At 44.1% G+C, this 16,240-nt stretch overlaps 3 protein-coding genes across 3 annotated transcripts; 1 reads left to right on the top strand and 2 right to left on the bottom strand.

Annotated features, from left to right (window-relative positions):
* Nucleotides 1-330: 330 nt before the first annotated feature.
* On the bottom strand, nt 331-1,926 carry LOC108045912 (E3 ubiquitin-protein ligase RING1). Its single transcript, XM_017125401.1, has 2 exons — nt 570-1,926; nt 331-516 (listed from the first exon to the last, which is right to left on the bottom strand). The coding sequence occupies exons 1-2, from the start codon at nt 1,833-1,835 to the stop codon at nt 472-474; spliced, it is 1,311 nt and encodes a 436-aa protein (XP_016980890.1). The 5' UTR covers nt 1,836-1,926; the 3' UTR covers nt 331-471.
* A 4,185-nt stretch (nt 1,927-6,111) lies between these two features.
* On the top strand, nt 6,112-13,377 carry LOC108045909. The gene is made up of 4 exons (XM_017125396.2): nt 6,112-6,381; nt 10,190-10,417; nt 11,142-11,484; nt 12,285-13,377. The coding sequence occupies exons 1-4, from the start codon at nt 6,341-6,343 to the stop codon at nt 12,669-12,671; spliced, it is 999 nt and encodes a 332-aa protein (XP_016980885.2). The 5' UTR covers nt 6,112-6,340; the 3' UTR covers nt 12,672-13,377.
* On the bottom strand, nt 6,377-8,619 carry LOC108045908. Its single transcript, XM_017125395.2, has 4 exons — nt 8,436-8,619; nt 7,384-8,376; nt 6,598-6,705; nt 6,377-6,529 (listed from the first exon to the last, which is right to left on the bottom strand). Exons 1-4 carry the CDS (start codon nt 8,531-8,533, stop codon nt 6,418-6,420), a joined length of 1,311 nt encoding a protein of 436 aa, XP_016980884.2. The 5' UTR covers nt 8,534-8,619; the 3' UTR covers nt 6,377-6,417.
* Nucleotides 13,378-16,240: the final 2,863 nt, after the last annotated feature.

Below are 16,240 nucleotides of genomic sequence, written 5' to 3'. Positions count from 1 at the left end.
TTTCGTAAAAGTAAAAATGCAGTTTTATTGTGTTTATCAATCTCCATCTCCCTCGCACTCCCTTTACCTGAGTAACGGGTATCTGATAGTCGGGGCACCCGACTATAGCGTTCTCTCTTGTTTTAATTGAAGTTTTTGCTTGAATAACACAAAGTTTCATCTTAACTTTCATCGCAATTGCACTCACTAGGATAAACTAAAAATTTGTGTAAGTGTTAACATGTTGATCCAAAAAACAAAATTCAAGCTTTTCTAAATAACTTTAATCCTCAAACCCCCCTCAAATATAAATGCCAAGTTAATCAAAATACATAGCCACTAGGCAGTTAATCCTTGTCAATGTGTATATATTAAACCAAACTAAATTTTGTTTTATAATGAATGCTTTATATACTTGTTAAGCTGTACAGCTATAGAGATATTTCCAGTTCAGAAATAAACGTCCTAAAACTAAAACACCTTTCGTACTGCTTAGGTTTTCTTCCACGAATAATACATTTCCATCGGCTTATTTACCTGGAAGGAAAAGGGATAAGAACCAATTTAAAAATGACTGAAGTGAGTCCTACCTTCCAGAATTTATCGTTGACCTGATGCAGCGTCTGGTTGCCATTCAGGATGACCAATTGCTGTGGCTGGGGAGCGACGTAGATGCAGAAGTTGAGCAGGCGACAGGCCTCCGGCAGATCAGCCCCCAGATCGAGGGTAAGCCGCATGGCCAGATACTTGCTGAGATGGTCGACGGTGGCATTGGCCGTCGTCTTGATGTAGCGCACACAATTCTCCTTGAGCGCCCGTATTAGCTGGTTATCCGCGGACATCTCGGTGGGATGGGGCTTGAATACCAACTCAATTTCATCGTTGATGCCCAGCTCACCATTGCCCTCGCCCTCGGTGTCGATGTTGGAGTCGCCCTCGGTGCGGCAGTCCATCTGGGAGTCGGATTCGGATTCCTCGGACCGCTCCGAGGTTAACACCGACATGGCGCGCTTCGGCTTAGAGCTGCTCGAATTGGACGGCACCGGGGAGGGTGTGCTTCGCATCGAGGGTGGATTGGAAGCGTCGTCCACCTGCATCCGGGTGGCGGAAGTACTGGCGCCCGAATTGGCCGACGAGGAGGGCGTCGCATTTGAGGCGCTCGTAATGGCCGAGGCCGCAGAGGTGCCCGAGTGACCCGGATCTCGGTTCTCGCGATCGATGCTGTTGGTATTGCTGTTGCTGTCGTTGGATGCTGTGTCGTGGACATGCAATTGGTTGGAGGCATTGCGGGCCACAGCAGCGGGAGCTCCAGGAGCAGGAGGTGCAGCCACACTGCCGCCAGTGGGCGCACCATTACCATTGCCTCCGCCGCCTCCACCACCACCCTTGGTGCGGAATCTCTGTGGTCGGTTTTGGGACTGCAGCTTGATGCCCTCGTTGATGGAGTTGACCAGCGCCTGCTGCGACTGCGTCTGGTTGAACTTGGCCATTACCTTCTCCTGGATGGCCTCATACTCCTCGCGACTGGGGTAGATCTTCGAGATGAGCAGGTCAAAATTGGGATCGGCGCGCAACGAGCGCTTAGACACAAGTTTCTTTCTGCATGTGGGGCACTCCTTGTTGCCCGATCGCAGGGCGGTGACGATGCAGTCGGAGCAGAAGCGGTGCAGGCACTCCTTCGTCGTCATGGTCTTCTTCAGCATGTCCAGGCAGATGGGGCACATCAGCTCGCTGTGAAGGCTCCGCGGAGACACCGCGATCTCCGTGCTGTCCGTGATCACCTCCTGCGGCTTGCGCTGCAGCTCGTACAGCGACAGCTCCCACGTTTTGTTCGGCGCCGGGTCCAGCGACGTCATTTTCACACCAATTCTGAGGCTTTTCAATACACAAACACCCTTTTTTCCAAAATTTTTCGCTCAGATTTTCCAAATTGGCTTGCAGTGTGACCGTTATTACATTGTTTGATGAAACCACCACCTTTTTATGATACTGAAAAAGTTATGCATTTGGTATTTTTTCGGTATTTTAGATTTTAGTACAGGGATTGGCGCGTGTTTTAAAAATAATTCTATACAAATATTAATATGAATACAAATTTTCTTAAAATAATTTAAATATTGCTTTTCTAAGTTTCTTATAAATTATTTCTAAGGGATGAGCTCTAAGTGTCCTATTGTCCTGAGCGAACATTTTTGAAAAAAGGATCCATTTTAAAACTTTTTACAAATTGGGTTTTAATAATATTATTGAATTTTATTTTCTGAAATTTCCCCGTTTTGTATGAGTTATCAAAACGTAAAAATTATAAAATATTTTTCTAGCTTAGACACGTAGGACTGCATAGTTTTTTGCCCATTGCTTAGTTATTTCTCTGGTAGCAATAAGTAGATCAAATAAATACATTAATTACTATATGCACAAAGCTAAAAATTTGCTTAAAAGCACGCACTTCAATTTCTAGTTTTTAAAAATTCCAATAACGTGGTATGCTCCAAAATCATTAAACCACCAAACTGAATTGCTTTCTGGGGGTTAAATTCCAATACTGATCAAGTGGACGATAGTGCTTTTATATGGATCCGGCAGATCCTTTTCGGTTGACACTCTGTCAACACCTCAATTCCACGATTTCTTGCGGCTGTCAATCAAGGTGTCTGAAAGCATTTACCGGATCCAGCCAAATATGGCTTAAATGCAGAACCGCCGTTAGCTAAATTGCGCCTGAATGGGATTTTCTGCAGTTGGTGACGCTGTGTGGGGCCGAGAATGCTGAATGCAGCCCGTCTGATAATTGAATTAGAGGCCCCGCCGACTGGCTCCTTCAGTCTGCATGCGATGACAATGACCCTTGAGAGCTGAGCATTCCATTACTTTTGGATCGGATCGGATCGGACCGGATCGCGTGCTCCCAAGTTTCCCAAGCCAAAAGGTTTTCCCTGGCTCACCACCTGTCACATTGTCGGCGGGAGTGACGTGGCACATATGTAAACCTTGGGCAAATGCCGCCGCCATTTGAACGAGCGGTGAAATTGCTGGACATGCCTGGCATGGCTAACAAAAAATTAAAAAAAAAAAATAGAAAAATAAATGAAAAAAAACATTTGTCATATCCCAAGGTGCAGGCGTTGCCGCTTTCGAATTCCTCATTAGATCGCCCAGCTAATTATCGTGGTCGGTAGGCGTGGCCCGATTTCTGCTCACACCAAATTGCTGCCTCATGGCGGCCGTAATTGCAGCATCTATATATATGTGCCTATGCCCCTTGCAATTTACAACTTATCGAGGCTATCCACCGCGGCACCTGACCAGCAGAACCGCCAGAACCACCAGAGCCACCGCACCACTTGAACTTGTGCACCCACACGACGCTGTCGGATCGCCGCTGTCCTCGATTCTCAGGTTCACGACCCACATGCCCGGCTCTCCATTCCATCTCTGGAACTGCTTTCTTGAATGATCCCAGCGCTTTTCCATCGGCCAACGTTTATTGACATTAATCATTGGCAAACGCTTGCGGAAATTTGCAAGTACCTGGTGGTATACCTGGTATACCAGGTACTTCTGGGAAATGATTGCCTCTCAGCACACTTTTTTATGGCAGCTTTATGGAAGGTGGCTGGCGGTTAAGAGGCCAGGGATGCCGAATGGCCAACGGAATAGGAACACCAAAGTTTCTCTATTCCATTTCGCTTTGAATATTTTTTGGGAGGCTCTTTTCTACACATCTCAATTATTTGGCGGTAGACCGGAAGGAAGTAGACGCCATTTTGCAGCAGCTTTTGTCCCCCGCTGTCTGCGCCATTTTGTTGTGGTCTTTGTACAGTTTATGCATGATGATGTCTGTAGCAATTTGTAGCAATTGCTCGCAGTTAAAGTGAAAGTTGTGCTGTGCTTCAGAACGAGCTAACCAGCCAGAAATTGCGAGTGCCTAATTGGGCTTAACGAGCTCTTTCAGGTGGGCGTTCACTTTGATGTTGCTTTCACAGAGAAAATAAATCTGATATATAGGTTATACATTTATTGCACAATAATTTTTTTAAAATATGGCACTAATAAAATAATAGCCAATAAATAATAACTGCTTTATAATTTGGTAGGAATACAATTTACTGAGTATCTAGTCAGTAATCCATTGTTTTCTTCGTTAATTATTGAAATTGTTTTTATTAATATTTCATGGACGAATATTAGTGTTCAATGATTGCCTTGGAAGGATACAATGAATATTATTTCTCATATCTTAGGAATAGCGGTGTGGATTTTTGTGTGTGTACCAGTTAAAGTTAGCTGGCCCAAAATTGCTGTATGAGTAAACCGCAACATGCCACTTAGCCCCCAACTCGAAATCAATGATGGGTATGGTTTTGAGAATGGGAGTTACGAATTCCAGGCCACCAGATTCGGACAGTTAGAATGTCACCCACACACACACACACTCACACTCGCCACCTGGAATCGCAATTGCAATCTGTTAACTTGTCCAACAAAGACGGCCACTTCCAAAGCCAAAGCCAAAGGCAAAAGCAAAAGCAAAAGGAATGCCAATGCCACTCATAGCCAACAATTGACAATAACAAGCAGGCGGCGTCCGCCCAATTTTCGACCCAAACCGTTGCATCGCCCCTCTCCACTCTTTTTGGTGGCAAAGTGGGGCGAAGTGAAGTGCCCCGGCAACATCATCGATAACCACCACTGAAACGGCAGCCACACAATTGGAGTTCTTCAATTGCCCACTGTCCAAATATTGCCAGATCCCGGGAACGCAGCGCATTGTTTGCTCGTTATTATGGACGTGGCTCCTGATGGGAACCTGACCTGGGATTGGTATTGGGATTGGGTTTGGGTTTGGTATGGCCAGTGGCTTGGGTTGGGCCGAGCGGGTTCTTTTGTCTTTTCGCCGCACACAGCACACATACCATAAATAAATCTCAATTAAACTGCAACCCCTTTTCCACGGGGGCGTTTCCCATGGCCATGTACCATGGTCCATGGACCATCCTGGTAATCAATCAGTGGACGAGGCTACTCCCTGGCTTATCCCAAGCTTTCTGGGATGTCACAGATGTCTTTGCATTCACACCCCAACTCCTACTTTTCGGCTGCCACTCTTTATTCTTTTCGATGCCACGCCATGCGGCACTTGCATGTTTATTATTTGGCCAGCCTTTTAGAAGCCGGTCCCGATCTGCAGACTGGACACAGTCCACACAAGAAGGGGCAGGAGGGGCAGGAGGGGCAGGAGGGGCAGAGGGGTACGGACTTGGCCAAGTCGCGACGACGTCACAGTCGTTAAGCGTGACTTTTGTTATTGTTGTTTGTTGCTTTTTGCATACCGTCGGGAAAATGGGTAAGAATTGGAAAGGGGCAGCGGCGTGTGTTTGGGGGGATTGGGAACGTAAACAAAAAGCCGAACTCCAAACTCGAAGTCGAAGCCACTCCACGAATAACCAAAGGCAGAGAAGAAAGAACCCAGAATGGTTCTGCTTACATTGAATGCTGAATACTCTATGACTATTTGCAAAAAAAATCAATTCTTATTTTGTAATTTAAGTATATAAAGTTTATTAAGAGGGCCAGGAAAAAAGTCAAGTTAAATAAAGGAACATTTCTTATAACAACCACGAGTTGCGAAAATAAAACGTATGAACTATATAATACAAATATTATAATTTTATCAACATTTTTTAGAGCTTTTTATAACAGTACATATTTCATTTTGTTAATATTCAGACATGTAAGTTCACTATTCAAATCAGTAGCACATAAATGATCTATACATTTAAGACCTTAACGCCAATAAAAAATCAGAAATACTAGTTTGAATCCTAATAGTTCCTATACCCAAAAGAAAATCTTTCACTTCCTAAGTCAACTAAGAGTGTTCCAAGAATAAAAGTATGTTTTAAAACTAATACCAATTTGAAAATATCATTTCCAAATGGGATTTCGGATGGGGTTTCTTTCCGGGAACCAGAATGATTGTACACTAGGAAACTGGGGTCAAACCAGTGCGGTGGTTACTCATGACGTGGTTAGGCACCCAGCTGAAATACCCGAATCCACTCGGTGGTTTTGTTCTGTGGCATAAACGGCAACGACGACCGGCCCGCTTCATTCAGTCTTTGGCGAGATTTTATCGTGTGCGGACGTGTCTGCGGCTGACTTGCAAACTTAAATGCAAATCCAAATACCGAATTCCAAAAGCAAAACCGCTCGTTACTCACCACGCGACTTTAGATGCAGTTTTACAACGTTTGGCGCCACAACGAAAAGACTTTAAGACTCTGATTCGATTGCATTTAATTCAAATCACATACAAAAAGTGCCAACGAACAAAAAAAAAAAAAACAAGTTTATTAATATGAGTTCAACCTGGATGCGAACGGCGGCCCTTGTGCTGGGGTAAGTTCGAAGGACACCGGGTTTCCTGAGGGTCCTCTAGCTGCGTTTTAGGGTCCAGCGTCCCCGCTCCCTTTCCGTCTGCGTCCCCGTTTCTGTCCAGACCACCGCGTCCTCCGTCTCCGCCACTTCCGTCTGGGTTTCTTGGTTGCTGATGGGGACAGGGAATAGGGAATGGGTGAGCTAGGGAGTCTGGGGATGGAGGATTGAGTCACCTACTCGCTGGACACCCGGAGCCTGTTGCGGTGCATGTGCAGGCCGCACCGCTTGCACTTCATCGTGCAGCTCCAAGAGGGACCGGTGGATAACCTCTTACTCTTGCTGACTCTGCCGATGGAAGGAGAGACTTTTAGAATGCTGCTAAATCAGCTTTGAAGAGACATTTTATTGTTATTTGTCTGGCAAAGTTACACTGAGAAATATGAACAAAAAAAATTGAGTTTGAGGTGGGGTTACCTTACCTATTAAGTTTTATGGGCTTTATGGGACCCGAGTCGGAACTATTAGGCATTTTATGAAGCATACTTAGAAAACTTAAGGTGAAGACTAGAACACTTTTTAATCATCTACAAATATTTAAATACGTTCTTGCCTTATTTTGCTTAACTGGAAATACATCAACGACAGACAAAACTTTCTACCGATATTAGTTTCTTAATTAGTGTTTAAATCTTGTAAAATTAAAAAGTTCAGTTAGAATGATTAAATGTGACTTATGAAAATAGGTATTTTACTAAATAATTAAGAGCGCAGCTGGACCATTTGGAATTATTTTTCGTCATGCTCACTTTAAATGTAAGGTTGAGCAGTGTTTTCTAAAAAATGTGATTAAGCGAAAAACAAATGTGAGCTAATTCAAACAAGCTGGGAAATGTTGTGTTTCTCTCATTTTCATTCACTGAATCATCCTTTTTTATATGAATGCGTGAAATAAGCTCTTAATGGTGCTCTCAAATTCATGAAAAATGTTCTCTAAGAACCAAAATGTTTTCCTACATTTCATACCTTTTAGTCCTGAATTTAGGTTCCCACTTTAATAAGAGTTTCTTAAGCTTCGCTTCGGATAAGAGTTTCTCCCTGGGCAAGTTATCTCCGATCTGGTTTTGCGGGATGGGTGTCAATGGCTCCAGTGACGCCTCTCTGGGCAGGTCCTCCTCCAATCGCCTCTTCTTCACTCCGAGCAGGGTAAGATCGCACAGTTGGTTGATGGCCTGCAGGACTTCGTTGTGTATGAGGTCGCTCTGGTCCTTGATCGAGTCGTAGATCAGGAAGAGGGCCTGGAGATGGGGCTTCATGACCTCCTGCTCGTCGTCGATGGTCTGGCTACTCGTGTCCTGGCAATCCATTGCGGTCTGCACAGATACATTGGTACAGTGGAGCTCCGTTTGGATGCCCAAACAGGCGCTGACTAGCTTGGTCTGGGTGGTGCTGGTCTTGGCGTTGACCTCCACCTGGGTGATGCGGCTCTGCAGAACCTGTCTCTCTGTCTGAGTGCTCAAGGCCTGATGGCCGGGATTGAAGGTCTGCTGATCCCTGGAAATGGAGTGCACCAGATCGGAAGTGTCCACTTGGCTGCTGCTCCACTCCTGGTGAGGCGTTTGGCTGGCAGTGCTGTCCAGCACCGTCTCCGTTCCCACGGCTATGCTTACAGTCTGCTGGCTGGGATTGAAGGTCTGCTGATCCTGGGAAACGGTATGGATCAAATCGGAGGTATCCACCTGGCTGCTGATCCACTGCCGATGGGGCGTTTGACTGGCGGTGGTTTCCAGCACCATCTCCGTGCCCACGGCTTTGGACCTACGATGCAGGGTGGTCTGAGTGAAGCCATCCTCTCGGGCTACTGGTAGCTTGAAGGCAAAGCCACTCCCACAATTTAACATCCGCTGGAGATGACGGCGACGCTTCTGCAGCCGGCTGCTCAAGGAGGTAGTGCGTCGGATCCTCTTCACCTGGAGGATGAGCAGCTGCCCCTTCTGCAGCATGCAGTGAACCATGTAGCTTTGGGGTTAACTAGTTGATTATACAAAGTCATCGAAGACCCCCAATTCCGGACTCACCTTACCTTCCCGCACTTGAATCGCTTGTGCAGATGAATGACACTACTTGGAGTTGTGGACATGGACACTAACAGCAGTTCCTTCAAATCAATACGCATTTTAATACTAATCTAATGCTACCTTCTGTTCCACAATATAAATACAACGTACTTACAATTTTGACAAGAACGTATCTGTACAGTGTGAAATACTGAATTGTAAGCCTCAGCTAAAAACCACTACGACTTGTCGAAGGTGGTGCGATGTGTTGGGTTTGCCGAATTTTCACACGAAACCCTTTTCGAAACGTTGTCTTAAAAGAACCCAACACGCAACCTCATGTTGCTGCTTTTGTGTGCAGTATGTTGTATGTATGGCTGCGGGCTCCTTTGTGCTGGCAATTCATTAATAATTCAAAAATGCCGCATATGTTCAGGACCAGGACAACGACAGCGGCAGCGGCAGCTACAAAATAAAAGAACAAAAAATGCATTCACTTATTCTGCAATTTATCAATACAGAGTTAACATGAAAATGGCCACAAAAACCACAGCGCAGACACAGAGGACACAAAGGAGTAGGAGCAACCCGCCCGGGGTGTTTGTTTGCCTTGCATCGGGATGTGGATGTGGATGAGGATGAGGATGTGCATATGGATGGGGCATGGGGCAGAGGGAACTCCAGACCATGGCAGCATGTGGTGGCCACTGCTAAGTACGTGTTGATTTGGGCGCTTTCGATTGGGCTCCCATGGATATGCAATACACAAAATCGATTGGCCCCCATTCCATTCGTCCATCAGCTCCTGACTGGCCTCTAATCCCGCCGGCAGGCACAGTTTCCTTGCTGTCTTGCACTCGAAATTTATGCAGCTTCTTCGGCTTCTAAGGTTTTTAGTTTTTTTTTTTTTGCTTTTGTTTTAAGTTTTCAGTCAGTTTTTGCATGCATTATCTTCGGGAGCTCGGGGGCTAAGACCTGGCTCAGAATGCCGGGCACGTCGGCGGGCCTTCGGTTACATTTATTGCATAAAACCCAGCCAATTTCCATGATAATTTGTAACGAGCGCAAGACCGCCAAGGGGCTGCAGTTCCATATCGAACTATAGGTATGTAGGACCCACAGCGCTTAGTCGGTCAATAGCATTTCGCTTGACAAAGTCAGATCCATCTGAAAAGAGCTCTAAGAACGGCTGAAAGTCCAGCAATATGATCACATAATGTGGCACTTTAAGCCAAGGTATCGGTGATTGCAACACCCCCGGAGATATGCATTCTACTCAGTTCTAATGCTCCCATGCCTCTTGAATTTCCCAGCTCGAAAGCGTTTGTCTCTCACCCATGATATCCCCCCGTATCTTCCCCCTTTTCTCTTCCCTGTAATTGTACGTGCCTATTTGCATTTTTATCTGCTTTGTTTTCCGCTTTCTTCCTTATTATTACTTGACATTCGAGCAGCAGCGAGTAGTGGTTTTCAGTTTCACAGGGGGGCAAACACCATCTATTTAAAGTTGAGGAGTTGATTTACACGCTGGTCAGGCCCAACCCAAAACAAAAATAAAAATAAAAAAAAAACAGTAAGGAACTGAAAGATACATTGGCTGGAAATTAAGACCTCGGGCCATCTCACCTGTCAAAGTGCCGCCAAAACGACCCTGAACCCTGGCCGTGGGGTCCAATCAAACCGCAGGCAGCCTAATCCCTTATAGAATTTCGCACATAAAACGAGCAATGTCAGGGCATAAAACGAATGCCATAAAAGCAGTTTCGATCCCTCAGGTTCTACTGCCTCCTGTGCCTCGCCACGATGGCCCATGGTGCCAGCAATTCGGGAGCGGGAACAGCGCCACTTTTGGCCAAGGATGTGGTCCACATGCACCACAAGACCAAGAGGCTGGACAGACGATCGGGATCGGGAACGGGAACGGGAACGGATCCTCTGACGGCCATCAAACAGCCAAAACAACTGGCCAGAAGTGCCCATGGCCTCAACAAGAAGCTGCTCAGGTGAGTAACACACTGCGGGAATCTAGAATAGTAAATCATGAGTTTTCACTTAATTCCATTACGATCCCTTTGGCAGCATTAGTACTAATACATTATGACCATTAAATATTTATCTTATTGTCACTATGATTATGTAATATATTCATTGCATATAAAATCAGGGATATTTAGGCGTATCTCATAAATATCTTCAAATATCTTGTGGTTTTTCGTAAGATGTTCATTTAGGCCAAATTTGGTTTGCCTTTCTTTAATAGCATTTAATTATCTTTTTATAATTACTATTTAAGATTATTAAAAAAATTTTCATAAGATTAAAATTAAAAGAATTCGTTTCAAAATCCTACCCTAGATAGTTTTGTAATTGCATACCCTAAAAACTGCATTTATTATTTTCAGTGCTTAAATATTCTGACTTTAATTAAAGCTAAATACGCAGTTGTAATTGAGCTGTCTTTTATAATGATTGTAGAGATTAAACAGAAAAGGAAAGGCAATTCTTGGACATGTAGCATCAGTTACGCATCTCTGAGCCTAAGAACTTAAATAATATTTCTTTCACTGCTGAGTAAGACAGGTTGGGGGTTAGGTGCCCAACTCTTATTTTGGGCTTAATTAAAGTTCCGTGTCCAGTGCCGGTCATAAATAATGTAGTGAAATATTCATGGAAAACGCTTATCAACGCTGCTCCCCTCCTATTGCCAAACTCTCTTGGTCGTTGCAGCCAGATGGGCTTCATGAAGGTGAAGGCGCCCAACAGCCACAACCGGAAGCGACTGGCGGTTGAGTCACGACGCCATTCCTCGCGCGATGATTCACACATGTTCATCATCAAATTGCCGCCAAATATGCACTACTATGCAGGACCCGGTGCGAAGAATGCCTTGGTGGATCAGCAGGAGAAGTCGACTGGTGGTGGCAAGCAACATGGTAACGCACCCAACAAGATGACAGTGGCAGCAACATCGACGGACACACGAGCAACATCAAGCACGCCAGCAGCAGCAGCAGCAGCAGCAACATCACAAGTTGCTGAGGCGTCGGCGTTGAAAGCTAACGGGAAAAAGGTAAACGGGATTCCATTAGGTTACACCATAGACATAGGCACACACAATGCTCTGGTCTGTCCCCTTCTGGCCATGGCTAGAACTGGCTCTCAGCCGAGTCCACCGATCTGCCGATCTGGCCAGGTTTGGACCTAGACCGCGATAAACATCGGCTCGCATGCGCATAAAACAAATTGCAAAACAGCTTGAGGAACCCCGAAGAAGAGAAGTTGAAGTGGAAGCGAAATGGATTACCCATTTTGTAGACTTGCTAACAGACTTTGGCCGCGGAGAACATGCGACTTGGCAGCCGTTGCAGTTGCAGTTGCGGTTGCTATTTTTATGCGTGCTACCCCCAATGCCCGAAATGGGTATGTTGGGCCCCAGCCCCACTGTCCTATAAATAGCTCTTCGATAGGGTCAGTCATGGCCAGCCAGTGGGTATCGGGAAGTCCAGAGAAGAAGTCCCGCACCCGATCCCGATCCCCAACACCATACAGCATTCCGAGCTGTAATACATGGCCTTTGCGGAGCTGGGGCACTGAATTAATGCGGCAAGTGTCAATGTCAGTGGATGTTGGACAGCCAGTGGCACGAAAATTATTACGCTCTCACGGAGTCGCGGCTGAACCAGAAATTAATATGCAGGCCATTAACCAAGTCCGAGCTTCAATTAAAAATGCAATTTGTTTTGAGCCACTCCGCCGGCAAGTGGGCCCGGTCTGATATTCCTGATTTAGACGCCAGAGCACGGCTGATTTATGGGACGCCAGTCGCAGTCCACGGGTAATGTTGTCTAATCAGTGCGCTTTCAATTGCAGGTCTCGTTTCCCTTCAGCTCGAATGGCCGGCCCGGTCGCATCTACCACTGGAACCTGCCCGTCCTGAAGGAGGCCCTCTCCAAGAAGCCCCACTTTGCCCACGTCTCGGCGGCGGATCGCAATAGACTGCTGGACATCCAGAGTGTGCCCACATGGCGCCAGCCCTGGGAGAACGAGACCGTCGAGAAGGGTTTCAGTGCGGGCGGCGGAAAGGCCAAGTACCGCAAGTCCCTCAAGCCCAAGTCGCCCACGTATTACGCACCCTCGCAGGCGGTCAGTAAGCAGAGCTTCCACAAGTACTTTGCCGGCAATGGGAAACCCAAGGGCTTCTACGTCATCAAGGAGCACCAGAACAAGCCGCAATTCTACCAGAACATCATCTCGTAATGGGACAAATTTGGATCCTCTAAATACCTTCGAAAGACTGCGGTGCCGGGCGTTCTATTTTCCATCTTTTCGGGGCTTTTCCCCTTCCGTCCAGTTTCCACTTGGAATCTCCTTTCCGATCATCATCCGACTATATCTGATCTCTCCAGCAACTGTTCAACAATTGCGGAGGGTAAAGTCTATTTTTATAAAACGGCAATAAATACAATAACAGATTTGGGCTGGTCCAAGCAGGAAGTGGAATAACCATATCAACACTTAAAAGTTCCATTAAATCTTATTTCGTATTAAATTGTTCTTAATTATTTGAGATTTTATGTCATCAAAATTATACCTTTTAAGATAAGAAAAAAACTCAAACTTAATGATCAAAGTGATGTTGATATTACAAAACGGCCACGAACAAAATTAAGAAGATATTTTGATTAAACCAAAATTGCAAAATTATGAGGTCCCCAAACATGAAAACTATGGGCTTTAAGTCCAAACATAGAAGGTATTCTACGTCGTCAGACTTTGGATTATATCAAAATGACCGGAAGGCATTTTAGTTTGATCTGTGAACCCCAAAAACCCTTTGTAAGACCAGCCCAAAGCTGCATTTAGCTAAGCATCTACGGCAAGCAATAAATTATGGCATATATCAAGCTAGGTTTAAGTGCATGAACGATTTTGTTTTGATAAATAAATATTGACTGATTTTTAAGTGCAGTCCCTTCAAGTGGTTGGCAGTCAGACAAAGAGCCAAAAAATTATGGGGCTGGAACTGTCTGCGCCGAGTTTATTGACTTGGCCAAAGGTGAAGTCGAGTCGGGGGCTGGGGAAAAGGTGAGTGTCTGGCAAATTCGGCGGCTGTCACGACAGAGACACAAGCCGAGTTCTTTGGCTGCCCGGCCAGCGGAACATTCTGGGCAAAAATGAAAAAACAAAAACAGAAACAAGAATCAAGCTAATTATATAAGAAGCTATAAGCCGGGCGTGTTCTGACTAAGCCCTATGGGAAGATTGAAGATTGGGTCTGCAAACGGAAGCGGGGCGAGCGTGCGCATGCGCAGTTTCTCAATTGGCAGATAAAGCCGCAGACAGAGATACAGATACATATTCATAAGACAGCGCCAAGTTGCCATAAGTAACTGCCCCATAATGACAAAAAATCTGGCAGACAGGCGGCGCACCTCCAAACTGCCGCATAAATAATGTTGTATGTTCTTACCTTCTCGTTTCCTCTTTTTTTTTTTGGCGACTCTGGCGCATAATTGTTTTCGCAGCTTACGTTTTCCCGATTCTGACTCTGACTTTGCTGACTCACGAGCACTGAACTTTTCACCCGCATCCGTGGCATATTGAGTGCGCGGCTTAAGTAGTTATAATGACTTGTTGTTTGGCTGGCGAAGAGACATAAATCACTTTTATGACAAATGTCTTTGGCTGACAGGGAAAACGGAGGATGGTCATTGATTTTTTATGACCGTCTCCAGGGGAAATGGTTGGCAGACTATGCAGATAGCCAGATAACCGTTCTGGCAATCAAATGTCGGATAACATTCGTTTGACCGAATGTGCAACAAATGACGGGCTATCGCTGTCGCAGTCGTTGCCACTTGTTAACGCCATTTCCGCCTGTCATATCAAAATAATTATCTCAAAGTGTTGTAAGAGCCGAGAGTCCTAGAAACCGAACCATACCAACCCAACCAAACCCAAACCGAACCAATCTGAAACAAGACTCGTTTGCGTGCGCGGCAATTTGGCGGGCTATCTGCAACTACTGGACAACTTGATCTGTAGAACAAGTTCCTCACGCAATCTTGATTGCAATTATGTAATTCGAAATTCTTACTAATTAAACTAACATTTCGCCTAATCGTATTTGCATTGCAATCCAGACATAAGCACCTGAAGTCATGCTCAGCCGCAAATGTGCCGAGTACCAAATAAATTGGTTAAGGTTAAGAAAGCAAGTTTTTTTTTTTTTTGTTGATTTTATTTACGTAAGTTAATTTTCCTGGTGACTACCATCATAATTTTCCTTAACTCAACAGAGCTTGAACTGTTAAAAGTAATAATGTCGGAAAATTAGAGTGTTTCCCAACAACTCAATAAATTTATATTAAATTAGTGTTGTGAAACTAAGCAGGTTAGTTTTCCACTCGCCTAATTGTTAATTTGTTCACGTTTTCTACTTTTGACTTATTATTTGTTAGGTTGGACAATAAAATTATAATATTTAAGGTGAGGAAACTATGGAAACCTTGGTTTGCTCAAGTGACAAGACATTTTAAAAACTAGTTGAAGGACGGCAAATAAAATTAAAAAATTAAATAGAAATAGCAACGTTGAAAAAATGTTTAACAACAAGTAAGAATGAATAATTTTATTGTTAAGGATTATATCCTTTTATAGCCAGAATAATAAAAAAGCAATATTTTTTTTAAACTCAACAAAAATTATCTATCGCTATTAAAAGATTTATTTTAACAGATAATAATAATATGTTATGAAATATTCTTAATATATATGTATAAGCTCCAAGAACAATTATACGCCAGAGATTATACAACATTATGCAGTAGTTTGAAGGTGCGCCTTTTGTTTGGCCGATTTTTCTTTCAAAACTTTCGAAACAAATTAAAATTATGTCCACAACGAATTGGTTCTCTACACTCTTTGGATTGGTGTAGTCCGTAAAAAGTCAGCATTTTTCAGTTTGTCAATTAAAATGAAGCCAGCAATCCTCATCTTGGCCATCCTGAGCCCAACCCTCACTAATCCAATGCCACCTGGGGCAGCGGCCACCCGAAAGCCTGGACCCATGTTTGGAGTTCCTCCCAAGGTTCCCGAAGGCAAATAGGTGACGATCAACGACCAATTATTAATAGTTAACTTTCTATTAAAAATATTATGGCGATTGGAGATTGTATTGCCAAATAAAATAATACAAACGACTGGATTAATAATGGATGTACCATTTATAGTACATTATATAACTCGAATAGAATCTACACTTTTATTAAACGATTTTAGCTTAAAAATATGCTTAAAGTTTTTGATTATGGAACAATCTTTCTTTAAGGTGTCAAACAAAAACACCTCTTAACGAGATAACAAAGTAGTAGCGATTGTACGTCCAATGCAAAATTTCTGAAATCCAGCTTAATACACTTTTAAAAATGTTTTTATTGGCCTACTTTAGTGAAGAACTTAAGCTTTTTGATTACACAGTAATTTTTTATTATAGCGTGTCGAATGCAATGCAGTCTGTCTTGTCAGACAATCCCCAAGTTAAATCAAAAACTTTCGAGCAGTATATCACAGCAGACGCCTCTCACATTCTAAAACTGCGATTCGTCACTACTTGTGCTGCCGTCCAAAGTGATAACAAATTTAGCTGTTTAATTTGAATCCATAGCAAGCCAAACGAATCCATCACCAATTAGTTCGATCTACTTAAAAAGTAAAAACTATATAAAGCAGAATTTAGTGACTTAGTTAGTTAAAATGAAGTTAACAACAGCTTTCCTCTTCTTAGCCATCTTGGGCGCAGCTTCCGCACGTTTAAATATACCATC

Source organism: Drosophila rhopaloa, unplaced genomic scaffold (assembly GCF_018152115.1).
Source record: "Drosophila rhopaloa isolate 14029-0021.01 unplaced genomic scaffold, ASM1815211v1 contig_178, whole genome shotgun sequence".
NCBI lineage: Eukaryota > Metazoa > Arthropoda > Insecta > Diptera > Drosophilidae > Drosophila > Drosophila rhopaloa.
The sequence above is the reverse complement of the archived record's forward strand: the minus strand, read 5'-3'. Positions and strand labels throughout refer to the sequence as shown.

Bases quoted from the DNA above. Each gene is read 5' to 3' on its own strand.
- LOC108045912 (XM_017125401.1), bottom strand. From the start codon at position 1,835: ATGACGTCGCTGGACCCGGCGCCGAACAAAACGTGGGAGCTGTCGCTG. The intron at 517-569 runs GTAGGACTCACT...TTTTCCTTCCAG, and splicing joins TCAACGATAAATTCTGGAAG to GTAAATAAGCCGATGGAAAT.
- LOC108045909 (XM_017125396.2), top strand. From the start codon at position 6,341: ATGAGTTCAACCTGGATGCGAACGGCGGCCCTTGTGCTGGG. The intron at 6,382-10,189 runs GTAAGTTCGAAG...TCGATCCCTCAG, and splicing joins ACGGCGGCCCTTGTGCTGGG to GTTCTACTGCCTCCTGTGCC. The intron at 11,485-12,284 runs GTAAACGGGATT...TTTCAATTGCAG, and splicing joins TGAAAGCTAACGGGAAAAAG to GTCTCGTTTCCCTTCAGCTC.
- LOC108045908 (XM_017125395.2), bottom strand. From the start codon at position 8,533: ATGCGTATTGATTTGAAGGAACTGCTGTTAGTGTCCATGTCCACAACT. The intron at 8,377-8,435 runs GTGAGTCCGGAA...TTAACCCCAAAG, and splicing joins TTCAAGTGCGGGAAGGTAAG to CTACATGGTTCACTGCATGC. The intron at 6,530-6,597 runs GTAGGTGACTCA...TGTCCCCATCAG, and splicing joins AGGCTCCGGGTGTCCAGCGA to CAACCAAGAAACCCAGACGG.